At 38.2% G+C, this 22678-nt stretch overlaps 1 protein-coding gene across 2 annotated transcripts; it reads left to right on the top strand.

Annotated features, from left to right (window-relative positions):
• The first annotated feature begins 12080 nt into the window (after positions 1–12080).
• ZSWIM2 (zinc finger SWIM-type containing 2) lies at positions 12081–21950 on the top strand. 2 transcript variants are annotated; one of them, XM_065840399.2, is made up of 9 exons: positions 12117–12706; positions 12828–12904; positions 13568–13608; positions 15242–15458; positions 15728–15979; positions 16320–16404; positions 17434–17555; positions 18322–18475; positions 20004–21950. In XM_065840399.2, exons 1-9 carry the CDS (start codon positions 12569–12571, stop codon positions 20745–20747), a joined length of 1830 nt encoding a protein of 609 aa, XP_065696471.1. In that variant the 5' UTR covers positions 12117–12568; the 3' UTR covers positions 20748–21950. The 2 variants fall into 2 exon arrangements, with proteins under 2 accessions (XP_065696472.1, XP_065696471.1); XM_065840400.2 differs by lacking the exon at positions 12828–12904 and having other exon boundaries at positions 12081–12209.
• The last annotated feature ends 728 nt before the right edge of the window (positions 21951–22678 follow it).

The following is a 22678-nucleotide window of genomic DNA, read 5'->3' as shown; positions in this document are numbered from 1 at the left end:
CTGAAAAACTGTATTCTCTGTAGACAGTAAATAGATTAAAACACTGAACATTTCTCATATCCTTTCATACTATCAGGCAGAGATCTGACTTCATGATTTGAAGGCTAAGCAGCAAACTCAAGAAAAACTCTGCTCATTTCTTCATATTCCCTCATGCTGTAGTTAAACAGAGAACAGTAAGCTGGTAAGAAATCACATCAAGTCACGTAGCTTATTGATAGCTGGCCATGAGAAACTGTTTAAGTGACTGGATTTTAAAATAAGTTTTTGTTTTACTGAAATGCTGAAGCTTAACAGTTTTCTGTTTTCTGTTCCTGGGAAAATGGGATAAAAGGTACTAAGGTTCAAGAGCAAGCTTCCGTATAGTGACTTCTACAGGGTTTTTTGATCTGTCATTTTGATCACTTAATTCATTTCTCATCAGTTCCTATCTGTCTGTTTTCAACTCTCTTGCATGCAGATCATGAACTTTCTAATGCAGAGCCAGTCACACGTAGTGTGTGCTCCCCTGCATCGCACAAGCTATGCCCAGGCTTTTCACATGCATTTGGACAGTGCCCAGCATCATGAGCCCCATAGTCCCCAACTAAAGTGCCTATGCTCCATCACAAAAGGAATGAATACGTATTGAACATATCCAGTAGACATTAATTCGTCAAATAGCTTAGGGTGATTTTTCTGTTTCCTAAAGGAGAAGGGCTTGAAAGGAAGTCACTCAGGCTGTAAACAGGAGTTTATCATATTCCACTTCCTTCTGAATCGAGTAACGATTTTTCTTTTTATGGCTACCTGATTTATGGCACCATACAAAGCTCAGCTGCTACTAAGAGTGAATCTCAGCAGCACCACAGGCTCCTGTCCCAGATTTTAACTCCATTATTGCTACGCTCCACAGATTCCATATAGCAAATATTTGCAGAAAGCAAACTAGTCTATAGATCAAATATAAATAATCACAGCACTCAAGTCTGTCTGCATTCAGAAGAAAGACATTCGCTTCCCACATTCTGAGGGTATGTCTCCGCAATGAAACAGGAACAAGCTACATGAGGCAGCACCTCTAATCCTTTTCTCACTCAAATTCTATGGTAGGAAGGAAGATATGGTTTATTTCAGTGTATCTAACATCTGAACTTTAAACTCACACCGATGCTGATCATCTGTATTTTTGTCAGATAATAAGAACAGATGGTGATATTTGATACAAAATAATCAGCTAACCTAGCGAAGAGTTGGGTATGGAATTTCACAACAAGGCATCTGATGAGGCTGATAAACAAAACTTCCCATGGGAATGGAATACTGGAGATAAAACTTTTATAACTACTTCAAAAAAGAGCAAGTGAAGGTACACCTAATTATAGAAACCACAAGGCTTACAACCTTCATGCCACTGGAAAGGTAACTTTCCCACAGCTAATAAATGACAGGAGACAAACTGCACTTGAATGTCCTGTTCTTTACCAAGAGAACCATTTTGCAGTAGCACAGGTATTATCAAATAAAATAACTGGAACTAAACCTGGTGAGAAAATTTTTCTCAAGTGCTCTTCTTCAGAAAATATTATTTTTTACTACCATTAATACTGAACTTCTGGCAGAGAAGTCTCAACTGATTTCTTTTGCCCCCCTAAAATTTCTGAAGTCTCCTATTTCCACACCATTTTTCACAGAGAAAATTAACCTGTTTTTTCATTATTTTTTGATGTCTGAAGAACAGTGATCTAAAAAACTTTAGACTAACAATAATGAGCTTTGCTTGCTGTTTTTTCTTTATCCATTTTAGAATTAAAATATATTACAGAGATTATTTTCACCCTTCCTTCTGAATGTATTTTTATTTAGGAAAAGTATTATAGGCATTATAATGGCATCTTAGCTGTGCTGAAAATGAAGAAACAAGTTTATTTAACAGAACAGGATACAACAAAACTTCCTATGTTTTGTCTTATGTCTTGTTTGAGAGAATACCCATTATTTACAATGGATGAACAATAAGTTTAGCTAGAAACTGAGTTAGCTGCTAGTTCTGCACATCTCAGAAAAACAAAGTCTTTATCTGTGCAGTCTGTAAATGGGCTTTCTCAAATACACAGTATAGTCTGTGCTATTCATATAATATGTGGTATTAATATTATATTCCAAACCAGTTTGGATTGTTCTTACCACAGGATACTCAAGATCATGGCATAACATTGCTTTGGTGGCAATGCAAATTCATTGGATTTCAGTATTCCAGAGCTGAACCCTTCATTATGCCACTATCCCTCCATTTGAGTCACTGCTCAGATGGTACACAAATTTCACCTGAGATTAACAGGATTCCATGATGCAAGAGGAGTTCTGCCTGTACACAGACCACCAAAAGGCAACATGAAAACAATAACTACATAATAAGAGCAACAACTGCTGGGCCCGTGTGGTTTTTTTATTCAACTTACCTGTCTAGGATCAACAGATTATTCACGTCATAGAGTAACAGTCTCCAACACAGGATAATAAAGTCATTCAGACTGGAAGGAGCTTACAGTTGTATAGGTTACCCTACTGCTTCAAGCAGAGTCAATAGAGAAATAATTATATTGGTCAAATATGTTTGTCTTAAAATATATACAAATATAGCAAGTTTCCTTGTTAACTTTCATTCTTGTAAGATCTTTAAAACTTGGTATCTTAGAGTAAAACTAACAACATCAGTAAAAGGGTCTTCCAAACCAAATGCTATTCTGCTTGGTAATGCAGTATGACACCTATTTGTTTGGGCTTATGTGCTAATTCACAGCAGGAAGAAAAGAAGCAGAGGTACGTTTATTTGAACAGCTGAAGAACATTGCAAAGAGTTTATGATGGGAAGACTGTGATCTACAAGAACCTTCTCTACTACCAGCTGGTTTTAAAATCTGTATAAATTTGAAACTTTATCACATATAACAAATAACTAGGAATTTCTTACTTAGTAAAGGGTAAGATCCAAAGACTCTACCTGATGTTTCAAAAAAAAGTAAAAAAAAAAAATTCTTTTGTCTCTATGTGTCTTGTTCTTAGAAACAGTAAACCTCGCCAAAATAAGGTTTTGCTCATCATCACATCTTTCAGTTGCGGATGAAGATCAGGACAAATAACAAGCTAGGAGGAAGTAAATGGTGTTGCAGTCTACAATTCACAGTGGACAGACAGTGCCTAACCTCACATTTTGAATTCTCAGTCAAAAGAAAGTAGTGCTGAAGAGAATGTTTCTTCCACTGAAGAAACAATTGATTCTCCATTGAAGAATCATTTCTTCAGTGGAGAATCAATTGCATATGTAAGAAAAAGTATTTCTAACTTGAAAACAAGAGAAAAGAGACACAGACTCCTCACTTCGCATCATATTTGGGTTCGAAAATATGTGACACATTTTAAATATAAAACACTATGATGGTCATAAGCAAGCACTATATAGGTACATTCAAGTGTGGGAAAAAGAAAAGTGTGGGAAAATGCAAATAGAAGGGGTAATGAAACTTGCACTGACCTTTGTTCAAAGTTCCCAAGAGTAAAGACAAAGCAAATTGTAGCTTACATTTTAGCAATTTTTTATGATGCCCTACATTTGATCTGTGAACTCAGCTATACTCAATAACAACAGCAGAAAAGGGTGAGGATATAATCTCTTTTTAAGCCTTCAGTAATTGTTAGACAAAACCCACTTATGTGTAAGCTATTTGTTTCAGTAGTGCAATGCCCAAGAGATTTTTTTCTTTTCTTTTTCCCATTTTTTTCTCTTTTTTTTCCTTTTTTTGGTTGAGATTTTCAACAGAATATCAAAGTAAACTAAACAAAGCTGAAAGGAAAAAGCTGTGTTCCTTTCCAGAAATAAAAAATGGGCCTCCATAATGCTGTTCTTCACAAGGGATGTCTATAGTGTTCTGATTATCTGTTTTTATATGTGTTAACAATGTTTAAAAATTACTCTTCCTGACTTTGTATTCATTAAAATAGTATTTCTCAAAGTCTATGTGCTGTTACGGTGAAAACCATCTCCTTCCTAAAAATACTCAATTTTTCTTTATTCTACAACTTTAATTCCAAGAAAACCCACGTAACAAATACTCTCAGAGACTAGAAACATAAAAGCATAAAATGAAAAAGCGACTGCCATAGCCCTGCAAAGCCACTCAATTGTGTACAGAGATCTTCGAAGAGCATTGCCGATGTTTTAAAAATCTCAAGTTGCCGCCAGACGTGTAAGATATGAAATCAGTTTATTACTGTATGATGAGATTTTCTAGAGAAAGGTCTAACCCTCCTGATGCTTACAGGCAGTTAATACAAACTATACAACACGACAAACACAGAACATGGCTAATGTAGATACAAGCAAAAGAGTTTTTCTAAGAATTAAGGGCATACAAACAAATACTTCAAAGATAAATGACTAAGTTCTTCCTAGAATTAGAAAGAACAAGGAGGTTTAGATTTCCCCACAGACAGAAACAGGATTTCTGCATTATTATTTCTTGCATCATAATAATCGCTATGGATCGAAATAGTCTTTGTAGTCATTTACCATCTAAGACATCTCTTTTCTTCTCTAAAGCTAGGAATAAACCTTTCCAAATCTTTTATATTCACCAAATGTAAAATACACCAACTTCTCAGTCACATCACCCTATTTCATTACGAAAAGTGGAGACTTAGCCATTTTCATAACACTGTCTATGCTTTTTCCCAAGCATTTCCAAGAACGCACTCCTCCTCCAGGATCTGCATGCCTAGAAATGAACGAATGAGCCATGGATGTATAGAATCCTCTAACCTGCCTCTTCAGAGATCATCCAGAAAAAAAAAAAAAAAAGGACCTAGAGCTCTCTGTTCACAGTGAGGATTCTGAAACAGGGCAATGATATTTGTCATTCTATCACAAAACAAGAGGAGAGCCTCTAACAAAATGTTGGCACCCTATAAATGCCTGCATAAACAGGGAGAGTGTCTCAGGCAGACAAAGCACCATTATTTCATTTAGTTTAGCCTGGTTAGCTGATGACTTGGATTCACCTTGGGACAGTTCCCTAAAGAAAATACATTTTTCATGGAGATTTCCTCCCAGCTCCCATGAATTTCACTGCTTAACAGTATGACCATGCCCAAGAATGCTTTTTATATCACAATTTTTACAATTACATATGTGTCATCAAAGCACAAAATAAAAAACTAGTAAGAAATAGTTGTTTTCTTACTAGCTGCCCGTTGTTTTGACTCAAGCTTTTCAACGATTTTATAGTCTGTTACTTAAAAACAGTACAATCCAACAACAAGCCATAATGAAAACAACTTCTTTTATCCTCAGAAAAAAACAAAAACAAACCAAACAAGCCAAAACCCACGACCACCAAACAAAAACATCCTCCCATAATTGAAGCAGAACATCAGCTTTTATAACTTGCAAAGAACTCCAGCACCCTCTTGTGACAAATGATCAGAATACAAGCACGGTTTCACAATGTGATACTGTGCAGTTTGAAGCGGCTTCCATCCAAACTAAATTCCTTTTAGAAAGATTGTGAGACTGGAATAAAATAACTTAGATGGAATTATTTTTTGCTGATCAAAAAAATTCAAATATTGCAGAATTAAAATAATACCACTTATATTTCCTGTAGAACCACTAGTATACTCCCTCCAAGTACCTCTTCTCTGAGTGGGCCATCTCTTCTGAACAAGCAGCTTAAATGCCAACTGAATAAAAGGCCTCCCTCAGCCTCACCCCTTCTGTCTTTAGTTTCACCTTATGTCTAATTCTGGACATTTCCTCACTGACATCTTTTACGTTTTAAATTGCCAGTGAGCATAGCTTTTTCTGCATTTGGATTTTAGCTAACAAGAAGAAGCAATGTCAAGTATGACTTACAGATTGTCGTAGTGATGAACATCTCTGTTTGAAATCAAGGAAAGGATTTTAGCCAAGCTCAAAGCAGATCTGTAATGATGTGGCCACACATGGCTAAAACCCTCTCATTTTATTTTTCATTAAATCTCTCATTCTGTTACTTGCCCTTGTTACTGCCTTTAGCACTGCTTGTCACTACTACAGGTACATATACCCTCATCCTCTCTACACAAGCACGAGCTCTGTCATGTCATGTGGTCACACATCTCTTTTCCAGTTGGTAGATAATGTTTTACTGTTAATAATTCACTTCTTCTCCCTTTTCTATCCCCACAGCAAAATCCTAACGAACTGTTCTGAGGTATTGTAAAAACATTTACACATACACAAATGAAGTCTACAGTAATAATACACACCATAATATAAAATCATATGAAATTGTTCAAGCACTTGCACTCACAAGTAAAATGGAAGAGGCTGATAGGGTCATCATAGCAGGATGGCAAGCAGAGGCCAGTTGTTCATATACTTACAGTAGCAACTCTACACAGAAGAGTAGTAACAGTTACTTGCCATGAGGGACTGCTCCTCATAGGCCCCAACTGAAAGCTCAGGTATAATTGCTAGCCTTATTCTCCATCACAGGACAGTGACCTAAAATAGTGCTTAATGTAAGCAGTCTTTAGGCACAATCTCTGACCCCACCTGGTGCCATCCCTTGGATTAGATGAAAAGCTTTACCATGGTCTCTGAGCTTCAGTTGCTGTGAACCCACCATTTCTTGCTCTTGGTGTCCCCTGTCAGACATACAGGCAGAGACTAGGAACTCAGAAGTGTGGGTTTAAGTCATGACATGATCCTATTTACTCATCTGTCACACATGTTCACAAGACTTCCATATCTGGTTACTGTTTCCGTCCACACAACACTCCAAAGTGGTAGGACACTAGCACTGTATGCTGGGTCTGTACTTCTGGACGGCTACAGCTCAAGTGCTAGTTTCACATTTAAAGTAATCTAGTGATCCTGACTGAGGAAGCAAACCCTTTTGAGGCCCTTTAAAAAGTATATCAAGCTCTTGGCACAGCTGCTGAAGGTGTGAAAACAAAAATACAAGTAGAGAGGGGACAAATTGCAGTAAGACAGTTAACTGATGCAGTGCTGCACTCACTGGCACTGTCACTAGAACAAAGACCCCATTCCTCACTTCCCTGAAGGCACAGGCAAGGAATGGGCTTAATTCTACTTCTGCAGTCCCCTATTCCCACAGATATCTGCATGTGTTATTTATGGTATGGCCCAGAACTTACAGGTAGTAGCACTAAATTGTAGTAGAGCTTCAACTGGTCCTGAGGGGCAGGAGATGGAACTCAGTGTGCCTGACCCGATTTGTCCCATGCTGAGCAAAAGCCAGAGGATAGGAACTAGTGTAATGTATGGGGAAGACTTTCCTGCAGCAGTAAACAATGTACCGGAAGCAAAGACAAGTTGCAAATAGATCCAAATTTAGCACTAATGAACATGGTCCCAAAATATGGGCTTTAAGTGCTGAAAACATAAAGCTCCTATTAAGCTGATTTCACATTCCAAAAGTATAGAGAAGTGGAAAACCCACTTTTACCAGAACTAAGAGGTCATGACCCACAGCATTTCACTGTGTCAGCTTGCTAATGTATTGTACATCATTTAAATCTTGATATACAGCATACTGTATGTTAAAACGAGGGAATCTAGAACAAATTTAAGGCAACTCACATCCTGTTTGTTAACTGGCAGTGTGAAATTGCATCTGGTCAAATGAACTTCATGTTCAATTCATTATTACTTAATCCCACTACAGCTTTGCTCTTTACTGGATAACTAATTACTCTTTTAACATTATGCAGCCCCATCTCAGGAGATGATACCACATGTAAAAGGAATTAAATGGATACCTGTACTTAGGCTACAGTAATATGAACCAATCAACAATAAAGACCCACCCTTCCCTGACATTGAAACATACACAGCATATAGAATACTACTATTGGGTTATAGTATTATTAGATATATACTACCTTAGCAGAGCTCCATCAGCTTTTAACTAACCTGACGCTCTTCCTGTATTTGTACTCTGTGGAGCACAAGCAGGCTCACAGCTTCCTGTGTGATGGTGATAACATATGTCTGACTTTGTTGCTGGCAGCTGGAGTGAAGGGGAAGACAATGCCCTTTGACCTCTGAAAAGCAGTATAAAGCTTATCAGATCCTCTCCAGATATCACTGAAGGAAATGGGCTGGAAGAGTTGGCTCCACATAGGAAATATATATAAAAACCTGTCAGTACTAATCTTTTTGTAATGTCATTAAAAATGTACTTTTGCAAATCTGAGTCCCTGCTAGACAATGTCATTTGTACAAACTGAACTGAAGTAGAAGTGGAGAGGAAGAATTATATAGCACACATTAATTTAGGTACCTATCACTTGAAATGACTCAGTAATCAGTAAGTATCAACACTGCTTCTCTTCATGGTGCCAAAATAAATTTTTCTTAGTGATTATTTCTCTGCTCCACTTCTAAAGTAGATCTTTAAAGGTCATGTATTGTATAAAACATTATACACAACTTTTCCCACTGAACAGTCCACTTGGAGGTTTTGTTTATCTGCAAAGCCTTCTAGATGAACTGTGGTAAAGTAAGATGATAGACTGACCCCCACAAAAACCTCATATCTAATGAAAAATTGGCAGGCTATTGTTAGCATAATGTCCTTACTGTCCTGCCAGATATGGTAAGGAGCATTAGTATATTAAGCTTTTAACAAGAATCACACTGTTTTAAATCGGTAAAACACCTATTGGATTTACCTTGCAGTATATAATTACAAAACCAGTTAAACAGCACCAACATAAAAGTTAAAAACTCAAAATCACTCCCACTTTTTTTTGTATGATCATTGAAAAAAATAAAAACAAACAAAACCCAAAAACCAGTGACAACAAACACAAGACTGAAAAATATTACCAGCAGAGATTCAAGAAACCAAATTCTTTCTCATGTGCTCGCTTTTTAGATCTGATGACACCAGTTAAATTTTTTTTCAGTATCCCCACTGACATAACAGAGAACATTTCTAGTCATTTCAGCTGGAGATGGATGCAAGGAAAAAAATATAGAATCCACCATCCTCACATTAGGTAATGGAAAACAAACACCCAAAATATGCAGTTGTTCGGCAAGGCATCAGCAAATGTAGTGCTTCAAAATCTTTTCATGGAAAAGATTTTAATTTGTTGGGTTTTTTGTCCCCCCATACCAACATTAATACACAATAGTATATAACAAAGTTTCGTGTTTCACTCTCAGAACCCTAGTCGTCTTAAATAATGGTATATTAACAATGGTTAAATCATTCAGGAATCAGTAAGTCACACTGGAGATGATGCTGATGGTATCAATTTAAGAATGTAAGCAAGAGCAAATATCATTCCTATATTATTTAAAGATATTTTTTAAAATAACATCCAGGCAAAATTATTGACAAAAGTGAACATGCAATGTTCCACTGCAAATCTGCCCCTATTTATCAATGCTGTGCTCTGTTCCAGGTATCTGTCAGAACCCAAGTTCATACTTCCGGTAGAGAGGAAGAAGGGAAGCAGGTTTTTCTGATTTGGGCTCTTCGTTGGTTTTCCTTATATTTATAGCTTCTGAAATTATGTGGAAAGAATGCAGCTATCTGATGTCTGCCAGAGATCGGTACCTGTGTGGCTTTACACAGAATCTGCTGTTCAGTTCCGGGAGCTCACAGAAGCCGGTGTTCTATGGAAAAAATTCAAATCCCAAACTTACGCTTGTTGCTTAAAGGTTATTCATAAAGCAGAAACAAAGTGATCAGGACTCCACTGTGTCACTGTAAAGACGTACTGAGCGAACTTGCCTAATATACACTGAGAGCCCTGAGCTCGCAGACACCTAAATGGACAAGGCAGGGGAGAAAGGAAACACTCCTGATGGAAAATTGAAGTACTGCGTGATTTTTCTCAAGGTCACTCAGGAAGTCCATAAAAGAACCAGGATGGTTCTCTTCAGTCCTGGTCTATCATTTGGCCACAAGGTCTTCCTACTTTTTAAATCTTACAAGCCTTACGTTTTTACCACTGAGTCAGTATCTCTGACATGAGACATCTTTTATTTTCACGATCTGCAGGAGATTTCAGAAAACTAATGATTCTTTTTGATTCCCAAAATCTTTGATCCTATTTTGCAGTCTTTACCCCAGATTCCTAGGATAAAGCAATTGTGAAACACAGTTTAGAAATATTAATAAATGTAATTAATTCTCAGCCAAGGCAGGGAGCATCCATCAGACTTAACAGGGGAAGAAATATTTATCCTGCGAATATTGTGGGTTTAAGCACAACGTAGGTATGTATAAAAAAGGACCAAAGCATATATAAGAAAATACCTAAGCCCAAGGTCAGCAAACCTCCTTCTCCCCAGAAATGGGGAGGTCAATACTTCATTGTGAGTTTCAAAGTGATTAAGGGGAAAAGGGAGCATTGACAGAGGCATTCTCCACCCTCTGTATTCAAGAGCTGCCAGCGCATGGAAAAGAAGACACAATCCGCTTGGAGAACATCACGAAGAAAACATAAAATTTATAATTAGGATGCTTACCTGAAAGAGGAAATATTTAAGATTACATATCTGTTTTCTACTTGTTCATATTTTGTTCAAGGATGTTTAACAGAGAGAGGTCATGCAAAAAACATGTGCACAGACCAGTATATAAACCAGCATGATAAAAAGTCACTTTTCTGCTCTCTGGCCCAAAATATCTTGACTTAAAATAGCATCTTTTCAACAAGAGAGGGACAGAGATCCCTTCCATGTAGCTTAAATTCTGGAAATCAGAGACTTCCCAAGTGGACAGAAAATGGAGATTTGACCTTCCACAAGTGCAGGAACCAAAACTGTTGTTTGACTTTCCGCTTCAAAATTAAATTCAGAACTGGCGTCCAGCAGTATTCAAAATTGTATCCTATAAGGGTGAAATAATCCACCAGTGTCTGGACACTTGGTAAGAGTTTACAGAGATAAAGACGGATGATGTCAAACCTAGCACTGAGAATTGCATAAGACACAAGACCATGGTCTGGTCAAAATTCCTCTTCCCTCAGAGCAGATACTATTCATTTCTGTATAGGTGTTAATGCTATGACATTTTATGCCTAGTGGGGGAAAAAAAAAAAAAAAACGAAGTAGCATTTTTATTCCCTAAAACATCACTCATGAGGGATGACACTGGCGGTAAAGACAAGGAAAAGAACAAGCTCATCTAGATTTTACAGAAAGTCTGCAACTCCTAGCTATAAATAGCACCCTGAGGAGTTTGCTTATGAATGTTGCACCAAGAGACTTTTTCTATTGATCCTCTTCCAGCTCCCTACCACTTAGCCTGCTGGCAGAGATCTAATGAAATGGCTGAAAGAATAAACTCTGAGGATTTGACATGCCACTTAGTTAAAAACTGCTACTTCAGTCCTTCCAGTTTGAATGGTCCACTTGACTTGACTCAAGTCACACTTTTGATCAACTCACCCAAGCTGATGCATTGTGTCACTATATATGTAGTTAGTGCCTTCCACACAACTCAACAGTTCCTTCTGTCCCAGGTGCCAGGGTCCCCAGGTGTTTCCTTTGTGAACCTAGCATTCAAAAAACCCCCCTGTCTAATCTCGTGCTCACCTCTGCACTGATCTGTATCAGGGTCCTGCAGCTAGACTAGCCTTTCTCCATCGACACTCTTCCTTCACCAGCTGGCATGGGGGGTGGCGGCCATCCATTGTGAGGTGGCCCCAGACTCCTGCTGCCTTTCCACAACCTCCTCTCAGCTCCCCCAGCAGCCCTGCGGCCGCTCTGCCCCTTCTCTGTCACTTGCCAGCAGGGCTTAGTCACTTTTGAAATAAAAAGGCATTTCAGACAAGCCCAGTACAGTACAAAAAGACTTTTATACCTTTAAAAAACCTAAAAGGGAGTTAGACGCCCATCACCTCATTATATCCATGTATATTCCAGTAAAAACACACAAATAACTTTGATGTTATTAAAAAACTTCCTATCAATTGTTCCAAGAATTGACATAACATTTAACGTGACGCGAAAACAAACGCATTTTTACTGACTATAGGGAGTGCAACAGTTCCCCCTACTGACCGGAACACAAACACAAACCCGCCCACCGCTGGTAAATGTCTCCAGAAGTGTTTGCCTTAGAAAAACCACGTCATAAAACGTGTCTTCGAAGTGCGTTAAAAAAGAAGGGCGGAGTGCCGAGGGAAAAGAACAAAGCTGGGTGAGGAGGCGACGCTTCATTTTCTGAAAAGATCCTACGGATAACGGAAAGTAAAAGTACCAGCGGGGCGCCGAGCACGCTCATGGCTTTGCACGCCCAACGCTGCGACACGCTGCAGAGCGGAGCGGCGAAGCCCGGCGGAACCTGTGCTGGGCACAGCGGCGGCGGCAGAGACCGGACCGCCTGAGGGAGCTGGGGCTGTGCCCGGCGGCCGGACCCCTGAGGCGGGCGGGCGGGCGTGCGTCCGCGTGGCGCGGCGGTGCCTCTGGAAATGGCGGTCGTGCCGTTGCCATGGGGACCGGCCCGCGAGGCGGCTGCGGCGGTTACGGCCGTTGGGCGCGAGCTGCTCGCGCGCAGCCATGCGGCGGGCGGGCGGCAGCGCCGAGCTGAGGCGGCAGCAGGAGCGGGCGCTGCGCGGCACCATGCGCGTCGTGCGAGAGCTGGGGCCCACCGCCTTCCTGCTGCAGGAGGACGGCCGCCACGGGCCGCCGCTGCGGGTGCGGGGGGACGCCGCGGGGCCGTGCCCGACCTGGGCTGGGCTGGCGCGGCCCGGCTGCTAGCCCGGAGCCCAGGGCTCTGGGTCTGACTCTGACGGACGGTTCTCACTGTCTGTGGCAGGTGCTGCTGGGAGCGCCGCACTCCTGCACCTGCGCCGCCTTCCGCGCGGGAACGGGTCTCTGCGCGCACCTCTGCTGGTGAGGCGGGCGGGGGGCGAGGGAGGTGTGTCTGTCACATAAATCCGGTGTCAAACAGACGCGCACAGGATCCTGTTCAGACTTCACAAGAAACTGACGCGGCTTCCACCCAAGCCCCTGATGCGCTCCAAAAGGAGCCACAACCCACGGCCCTGACATGAGGTGTCACGCAGAAATCAGTGATACAGTGGTTGTGGCATTCTCTCTTCCCTCTTAGAGGGAAGCATTTGATAGGCTGAGTCAAATTACACTAAACCAACAAAAATATTATTTTTGACTGGGCGAGTTGTTGTGGTGTTTTCGTTTCGTTGGGGGAAGCGGGGGAGGGTGGTTTAGTTTTTTTTGGGGGGGTTCTTGTTGGTTTTGTTTGTTTTTTAGTCTACCGAGTAGAACCAGGCCACTGAAGCAATGAAACAAGCCCTAGAACTGACAGGAGTATGAGCTAGGAAGCGGGACCCCACCCTTGATTTTTTTTTTTTTTAATTTAAATTTATTAAACTAAATTTATTACAGTATGATTACTCAGCTTCTCTCATCTAATCACACAATACTTTCTCTGTAAGACTGTGTAAGACATGTAGATGGCTGCTCCATTTAAATGGTAAAGTTCAACTGACATAACTTTGATGTTTTAACATATCGGATTTTGATTATAAATTGTAGGATATTGCTGAAAAAGTATCGATTACCAAGAGATCACGAATGTAAGTATTAACCTCTTTTGTGTCTTGCATGTAGAGCTTATAAACTTTAAATGCATGAAGTAATGTCCTTCAGAGTTTTGATAAATTTTTTTCTACATCCCTGTCTCTGTGTCTTGTTCTTCCTCTCCCTCCTTCACTTGGGGGGGGCGGGGAGGACTACAGTTCATCTTTTATCCCTTGTGTAGTGAGTCCTTCGGCATGAAATAATGTAACTGCAATGGCTTTTCTAGCTTGGGGCAACATTTCTACTTTGACATCATCTTAACTGTAGTACTTCATGAATGCAGCAACTGTCATGGAGATTACCTCTCAAATTTATGGGCATGTGAAGAAAGTAAGCTGTCTAAAATTTAATCCTTTGCTGATTTTGACATTTGTGGCTTTTTGTCAGCAAAACCACAAAGCTTTCTAATAAAGAGGGTATCATCTGTATAGCCAGTTTAACTTTCTGACATGAGTCAAGATTTCAGGCTATTATAGACCAGATTTTCAAATGGTTTGTTAGATTTCCTTTCCTAGAACTCAAGGAACTCAAAAAACACAAACAGCATAAACATCCCACAAAATAATTAGTCTAAAGATCTTTTCCCAAGCAATAAGAAAGCAGCTAAATACAAGCTAACCTTAAAGAATGGCCACAATTCTCATTACTTTTAAAAGAGTATTTACATACAAACCCAAACCTCTTGTGCCTAGTCAGAACCTACCTTTTTTTAAAATATTTTTCTCTCTGAAAGAGATTTTAGAAGAGTTTACTTTCTGAAGTTTTGTATAGGCAAAATAATTTCAGTAGAAAGTGAGCTTGTTTTTATCTAATCACTAGAATTTGTAACTAGTTTCTGGCTGTGGAATAAAGTGACATGTTCTATCAGAACTGTGCCTAGAGTTTCAGAGAACAGATTAATTTGCCAAAGCTGATTGTTAGCAAAAGAATTTCCTACCTTGCATCACCTTCTCCTTGGAAAAATAAGGAAACTTCAAGGAAGGCCCTTGTGTTTTACTGAAATGCCAGCATTTGATTATGAGATTAGCCTCTTGACTCTTCATTGAGAAGCAAAATATATTAAATTGACAAGCACCATTAATTATACAAAGGAAGTAATGTTTACTTATTTATTATTCCATGTTTCAAAAGATGCTGCAAAGCTTAATTCTTTGGGATTCAGAAAACATTTTTAGGTTGTTTTGTTTGGTTGGTGTTTTTGGTTTTGTTTTTTAGTGTGGTTTGGGGAGGCAGGTTGTATTTGGGGGAGGGGTGTTCAGGGGGGTTGCTTGGTTGTTTCGGTTTGTTTTTTTTTATTCTGACGTAAACATATCTATAAAGGCCTTTTGGGATGAAGCGCTGCTTTGATCAATGTGTTTAGTGAACCAAATTTAACCTATAGAAAAATTATGGAAAACTTCACAGTTAAGAAACATTTTGGATACATTTTTTGCCTTGAACACCGTTTTAGAGCAATATTGTTAACTGTTTCTGTGCAAGTTGTAAGAAACAATTCACAACATTTTTTGGAACTGAAACATACTGCATAGATTTTACAGAGGGAGTACCTACTGCATTTCATAGGTGGAGAATTACTACAAGTGACCTAAGTGCAAGTACTGCCAAATCACTTTCGTTTACTTTTGCTAGATGCTTCTAAATTGGGTCTTCTGGAAAGAGAAATTGAGGATGTGCTTCAGCGATTGCATCAAGAACGAACACAGAATCCAGAGGAAACTCTCTTCTCACAAACATTACACCAGGAGAGTGATAGATGCATTGATCAGAAAGAAATTGATGAAGAGGATGTTTGTCCCATTTGTCAGGAGGAGTTATTAAAGAAAATGCTTCCCATCACTTACTGCAGGTTAAGTATACAATTTGTTCTTTGCCTTGGTACATTTCTAATCATAGAAGAAATGTTACAAGATCTGCTAATATAGCTAGCTTCAATAAACAAGGAAAAATACCTGGCAGTTGTTAAAGCCCTTTTCCAATCTGGAAAATTCAGCAATCCTACAAGTTAAAATGTGGGTGGATGGGAAGGAGGAAAAGGGAAGACTTCTTAGTTTAGCTGTGTGATTTTTCCTATATGCTTATGGAGAGATTACAGCTATTGTCATTCATTTTCTGTAGATACAGCTGTGGTAACAACGTTCACATAAAATGTATGAAAATTTGGGCTGACTACCAAGATGAACGGGAGAATGACTCTGTAGTGAAGTGTCCACTTTGCAGAGAAAAGTTTGCACCTCTAAAGATCATTCTAGAAGAATTTAGAAACTCTAATCAACTTGTGACTGCAACAGAGAAAACCAGACTGGATAGGCACCTTGGAATCCCGTGTAATAACTGCAGAGTATTTCCAATTGTAGGAAAGTGCTACAAGTAAGTATTATTAAACCAAAATTTTGAATCAAGTGCTATGTCCTTGAGTATACCTTACAGCTTGTCACTTATTTCTCTGTCTTTATTGTAAGTATTTGATTTCACCTATAGAGTAGACCGTATCTGCGTTGTAAACAAATACACATTAATGGCAAACAAAGCAAAGTGTTTTCTTTTTAAACTTGCTTTTAGTTCAGTACATTTCCAAACAGTTCTGTAGTACCTATCTGGGATTGTCTTTTTCCAAATAATAGATTTAGCTACTACTTTATGATAAGGTGTTAGCTGTTTCTTAGCCTAGTTCCTCATTCTGTTGATGTGTTTTTGTTTTTCCTTTTAGGTGCACTGAGTGTGTTGAGTATCATCTGTGTCATGAATGTTTCACTGGCTTTTGCCATTCTGCACATGTTTTTATTTTTAGACAGGTACCAAACAAGTTTTCTGTTTTGTATCCTACCTTGAGCTACACAATATTAATTAATTGCAATTCCCCTTATACAAATCATGCAGACCTTGCATTGAATTAGACTTCTTTAGCTACAAGCTAAGTATTGGGATAAACAAAAATAACACCATAGAGAGCTGCCTGTATGTGTTGCACCATGGCACCCTGATAGGGACAGCAGATACAAATCCATCTGAGCTTACTTAACTTGCCTTTCTCATTTCTTTGTGTAGATAAGCCCTTGCAGTTGACCATGGGATGCAAAAAAGGGCCATAGTAACCAACATAAAATGGGAAGATTTTTGAGGTTCTTTGAACTCTGCATGTCCAGGTCATAGACATAATGAATCAGTGCCAGAATCTTCCCCAAGTAAATCTAACTGTACCTTATTAACTTCTCAGTTGTATTATCCAGGATAGCCATCACCTTCTGTAGCAGGCATACCTGAGACTACTACAGGCTTTGGGAAGTTCTGTCAGCACATGATATTTTGTTTTTTTCCAAATAAGCGCCAAAAGAAATTTGCTAAGAGTCCAAGCCTACAACTAGAGCACAGAAACTGCAAAATTAAGGAGCTGTGAAAAAGTATGTGTGGTTCTACAGCTGATTATTTTATATCACTAGTTCATCATGTAGAATCAAAGCAGTTGGGGAAAAGAATAGTGAATTCAGATTATCATAAAAACCATTAATGGATATGCTTATGTTTTTGAAGTCAATTTTGCTGCCACTTTGTCTCTAGATTTCCAGAAATATCAGCATTTCAAGACTGACAGAGAAGGTGTCCAAGTCGTAGTTGAAGACTTCAAGTAGACATTCTTTGTTCCAGGCTTTATGAAAGTCTGAATAAGACATTTAATTTAAGATGGTTAGTAGTATTTGCCACATCAAAAATAGTTAGGAAACAGATTTGTTGAATTGTCCTCAGTTCCTCTTTTCATCTTTTACACAAGTGCTTATCCTCTCTATCTTGAGTCAATTTGTCTGAATTACTTTTGCACATTACAGAAGAGAAATAAGAAATGGAGAACTCTACAACAGCTTTCAGAATTACCAGCCCAAAGAGGAACATTTAAAAGCTTTAACCCAGAAAATAATTCTAGAGAAGAGATATTATGTCCCCAGGAGAAGTAAGATGCTTGTCTTCTTCCATACTATCTATTATGACAAACATGAAATATTCTTTCAATGGTTTTACTTTAAAAGTATCTGAAAAAAAGGCAATAAAAATATTGAATAAGAACATACAGCAATTATTACTTCTAATAAAGCAACAAGACATATTAACATAGTTAACATTTAATATACCTAGAAAACTAAGTAATTCTCTTGATGTAGTTTAGAAACTCATAGTAAGAAGCTACTGAAAAGAATGACTGAGATACTTATTCAAACATTAATCACTTCTCATTAAAAACTAGAATATCAGTTACTACCCAAACCAGACTACCAGAGTAGGTTTAGAGTCTATAATCCAAGATAGAGCAAGGTACAATCCAACATAATTTCAAAAATAAGGCAGCTTTGCAAAAGACCACAATATCACAGTATTTGTGTTATGAATTCTGAGCTTGGGTTTCAGAAGGTTGTGAAAACTTTTCTACCTTTTGTTCAGATAAATTAATGTAGAAATTATTGCATAAAATTCAATGGCTTACATTATGCAACTGTTCAGACTAAATAAACATACTGGTTATTTTTCTGGGAGGTGTGAGTGTCTGCTTATGACTGTCACAGTAAGATCATCACTGGAATGATTTTCACAGTAGCTCTGGTTTAATAAACTGGTTAGCCCCCCCAATAATTTAAGGTACTATTGAACAGAAGACATCTTGAAGCATTCAGTTTTAGTTGCTGTTTCTCCAAATTTACTGGGTTTTGTTTGTTTTCTTTTAGGACTAGTTGTACACCAAAGAACATCGTAAAATCTTTACCCATAATTTTAATTAGCAAACATAGTAATTTACTTGCCCCGGGTATGCAGTGTAGACTTTGTCTGAAGAGCTTTCAACTCAGTCAGCATGTAAGACTCCTACCGTGTAATCACAAGGTAAGAGAAAAAAAGGCGTTCTAAACATTGGAGAACCAAATCTTCACATAGCCTGGGAGCTTGTGGCACATTGGACTTTCTGATGCCGACACCCTCCAGCACATGGTGAATTGGAACCCTGAAGGCACCACTGCTAAGAGTGTTCATGTCCCTGGTCCAAAAGTTTGTATCCTTGCTGAACTGCATGTCTCAGCCTGAACGTCGGCTTTAAGGCACAGGAAGCACAATGGTTAGAAATGGCAGCTAAAATCATTTTTGCAAATCAGCGGCAAGGAGCAGCATAATGAAATGGTCTGACACTTAATTCTCTGCTGGTAATGAATGAGATTGTTCCTACAGCCTTCATTCTTATTCTTGGAGCTTAGACAACGTAAATAACACTAGAAACAAAAGTTGCATCAGGGATATCTATGTTTTACGGGCATTACTGACGATTCAAACACTCTTCACTGTTATCTACTGCTACTGATGTTTACTTCTCTACAGAACAAATTCTGAATATTGTGGTACTTTTCTTTAGGAGCCCGGTTCACTCTTCATATTCTTGCAATTCTGGTAGCATCTCTCTGAGTAGGTTACCTTGAGCAAACTTAAATTAAAAAAAAAAAAAAATTAACCAGATTATTTTGCAAAGATTTAGACCCTCTGGGATATTGAAATGCTGAAATGTTGCCTATTCAGGTTTACTAGTTTATCAGCTGAAGCCAAAATAACCAGATTCTTTCTATGCTGCTTAATCAATGGCAGTTAGCACCTTCCCAGTATTTGACAGACACATTTACAACCTCTGAGCAGTTTATAATTTCAAACACTTTGCGGCAGAGCTTTGATCTGTCTCAGTTTACTTTTTGCAAAAAGGAGCTGAGTTTGCATGAGCTTTTTGCAATCCAGCAGCAAGTTTCATAATTTGGAAATCCATATTACTTAGCCAACCTGTGAAGATCATCTTTGCTAGTTTGTACCAGTATCCTTAATCGAGTTCATGGAACGTAGCCCTTTTCAGATTTATTTTACTCAAGCTAGCTTACCTGACCAGCAGTATTTCTTCACTGACAACAGGACAGTAGTAACAGAAATTCAAACTACTTGCCCACTTTTTAGGATCTTGGTTGCAATCTCAGCAGTTAATGACCTTTAGGTCCAGAAATTACATGGAACCAAATCAAAAGGGGAATGAAGCTGAAAGGGAAGGGTAGCAGAGTCAACACTGATTTCTTATAGCAGTGAATATATGTGTAATTATGTTACAGTTAAGTAACTCGATATTTTCAGTACCTTTAAAAATGGGATTTAAATATCCAGTTTACAGCAGTCAGTAACATTTTAACTTTCCTTAGCATGCCAGTCCCCAAAACTTAGAATCTGTTTGTTGTATACATAAGCAACACAGCTCTTCAGCGACATTCCTGGGGGTTTACACTCCTAACATCAGAGGCTTCTGTGAATTACTGTTATACGCAAGAACAATTGATTAGTCCATATTCAGTGAAGAAATATTATGCAACAGCTGACCTTATTATCTTTTAAGTTTCATAGGGAATGCATTGACAGTTGGCTACTGCAGCAAAGAAACACGTGTCCTATTGATGAATATGTTGTATACAATCCTCTGACTTGGAAGGATACGCCAGCCAAACACAGAAACTACCCAACAGGCTGTCACCCAGATCTGAGCCAACCTGCAAAGCAAGTGGAAGCAGAAATGTGTGTATCTGGAAGTGGATTATTTCTCAAGCAAATACCATCTAAAAATGCATCAGAAAGTTCTCAAAGTAGCTTCAGAAAGCTTTCTAACAAAGATATGCCCAAGCTCCAAAAGGATTTAAGATTTTTTAGCAACCTCTATTTAGAAGAATCTGACCGGAACAGCAGTAGAAATCTAAGTTGTTTTTCCAGGCGTAGTACGGATTACTCTCTAAGCTCTTTTGAAACAGCATGTTCTGATGAGGCCAGTACCATTAGAAAGGATGACATTCATAATGCTTTGAGAAACCAGCATCAGTTTGACTGTGGCAAAACAAACAAAGCAGTTACTTTTAAAAAAGATGGCAGTAGTAATTCCACAATTCTAAGATATCCCAGGGAGCTGAATCCTGAAATCAATTTGTGCACACCAAGCCATTCCTCGAAAAAGGATAATAAGCATGTAGGAAACACTAGTCATCAACAGAGGCTCCTAGCAAGACCACAACTTAAACATAATCATCTGAACTTTAAAACAAGAAAAATAGATGTGTTATTGGAAGGAATTACACTGCATACCAGCTCATGATTGTCTCATTTTAGATAACATAGCTATATTAATACTCCACACACAAGAATTCTTCAAGACCGAAAAACAAATAAGTGAATAATCAGATGTCATCAACTCTTAAGTACTACAGAAATTAACTCTGTGCTGCTCAATACTGTGAGAAATGTTCATATTACATCTTCTTGAATAAACAGAGAAACTGATTTGGCTGGTGTAGATGTATTTCAGAAAATAGCCATATATTTGTAAAATTGTAAGTATTTCTTATTTGCAAGTTTTTAGCCTTCAGTCAAGTAAATCACTCATATGTAAAATGCAGAAAGCTTTGTATTCTTGAAAGACCAGTTAGGCAATGGTTCTTATTCAGGGGTGTAATAATTAAGCCAGATTCATTTTAACATTCTTGTTGAATGAAATTACATCAAATGTGCTATTTTCAAATGTACAGTAGAAAAAACCTATTTATAGTATCAGGTACATTCTGTGAGATCTGCTATGGTTTCCTGATATTAATGCTCAAAAGAGGAGCTAAGCCTCCAAATAATATACAGGAACCTCAGCCATTTTCAATCATGTATAGATGGTCAAGCCGAAGAATTCCCAAGTCTAATAATTTTTCCTATATGGTAATTTAATAAATAAATTTACATTTTAGTAATTTTAGTTTTGTTTAAGGTCTAAATTCCAAATAAGTCTAATGAGGATTTAAACCTTGATACCTGCAATAAATGTAAATATAAAGCCTGATTGAATGAGAAATATTTTTATTTCAACCCAGCTGCCAGCTGTTGATTAAACTGAACAAAAAGAGATTATAAGAACCTGCCATTTTTGAAGTTCTACTCCAAGAATCTAAGAAAGATGGGAACATTTTGTTGAAACTTAGCCAGATTTGTGACTTGACTTTTTCCAATTTTCTTACGTTTTAACAGAAATGAAAATGTGATAGCATGTCTAATACCATATTTAGAACAAACATAACAATATCATCTACTCACACATTCTTTAATTCTTATTTAAATGAGTAATCTGTGTAGTTTGGACTTTGTGTTTTCTATGATGACATAGAACAAGTTGAACTTCAGTCATTTTGATATAAGTATTTGCATTTACAGATAGCTGATGACCAGATATCCGATTTTTATATGAAAGTGAAATATAACAGTAAACACAGTTCTCTTGTTGAATTGGAAATAAAATTCCTGGGATTTCTCTAGCTTCCTGTAGAAAGGAAATTCACTCCATCTATTTTAAAGAATCCAATGGATTTACAATGGTTAAAAAAATTACTTCTCAGGAAGGTTTAAAATAAAAAAGTTCTTCTGTGAGACTATGAAGAAAACCAGTAGTTTACTAGAAGACTGTAGCTTCTTAGAGCATTAAAGGAGTGATGACAGAACATACGCAAGTGCCCCCTATGGCAGGAAAACCTTTGCAGTGTGCTTGCCTGCAGTCTTGCAGGTTTTCTGAACAATGGTGAAAATACTGAAATGTGGCTTTTGTGGAGAAATACTAGTGTTTTAAGTTAAGTTAAAAACAGGACATTACACCCTGGAGTTTAGCTTAAGCTCTTCTATATCAAAATAGTGTCTTGTTCTTCTACCTGGATTTAAGTATTTGAGCTTAATTTTACCTGGAATCAATGCCTCTGTCTTATGTAGTGTGCAGACATACAGAAATAATCTTTTATTTGTTCTCAGAGCCACAGAAAGTCTCTAATTGAAAGAATGGAGGAGAGATTAGACATAAGAACAAAACCTGAAATAGTATTCTTCTATGGCTACACCTTTCCACTTGCAACAAAATGAATTTACACAAGCAATAATCTTACACAAGCTGCACCAACCAAGAAACAGGAATCAGATTTAATATGGATATAGATGTCTTTCTTCAGCAGAAATGAAACAGAGAATGTAACTGAATTTAAATGGGTAAACCTAAGGATAACA

This window comes from Patagioenas fasciata, chromosome 7, assembly GCF_037038585.1.
Source record: "Patagioenas fasciata isolate bPatFas1 chromosome 7, bPatFas1.hap1, whole genome shotgun sequence".
Taxonomy (NCBI): domain Eukaryota; kingdom Metazoa; phylum Chordata; class Aves; order Columbiformes; family Columbidae; genus Patagioenas; species Patagioenas fasciata.
Note: the sequence above shows the minus strand (reverse complement) of the source record. Positions and strands in the feature narration are given on the sequence as shown.

What these genes read in the sequence shown, in the direction of transcription:
- ZSWIM2 (XM_065840399.2), top strand. Translation starts at nt 12,569, where the DNA reads ATGCGGCGGGCGGGCGGCAGCGCCGAGCTGAGGCGGCAGCAGGAGCGG. An exon ending in GCCACGGGCCGCCGCTGCGG is followed by an intron (nt 12,707 to 12,827) that starts GTGCGGGGGGAC and finishes TGTCTGTGGCAG; the next exon opens with GTGCTGCTGGGAGCGCCGCA. An exon ending in TCCTACCGTGTAATCACAAG is followed by an intron (nt 18,476 to 20,003) that starts GTAAGAGAAAAA and finishes TTATCTTTTAAG; the next exon opens with TTTCATAGGGAATGCATTGA.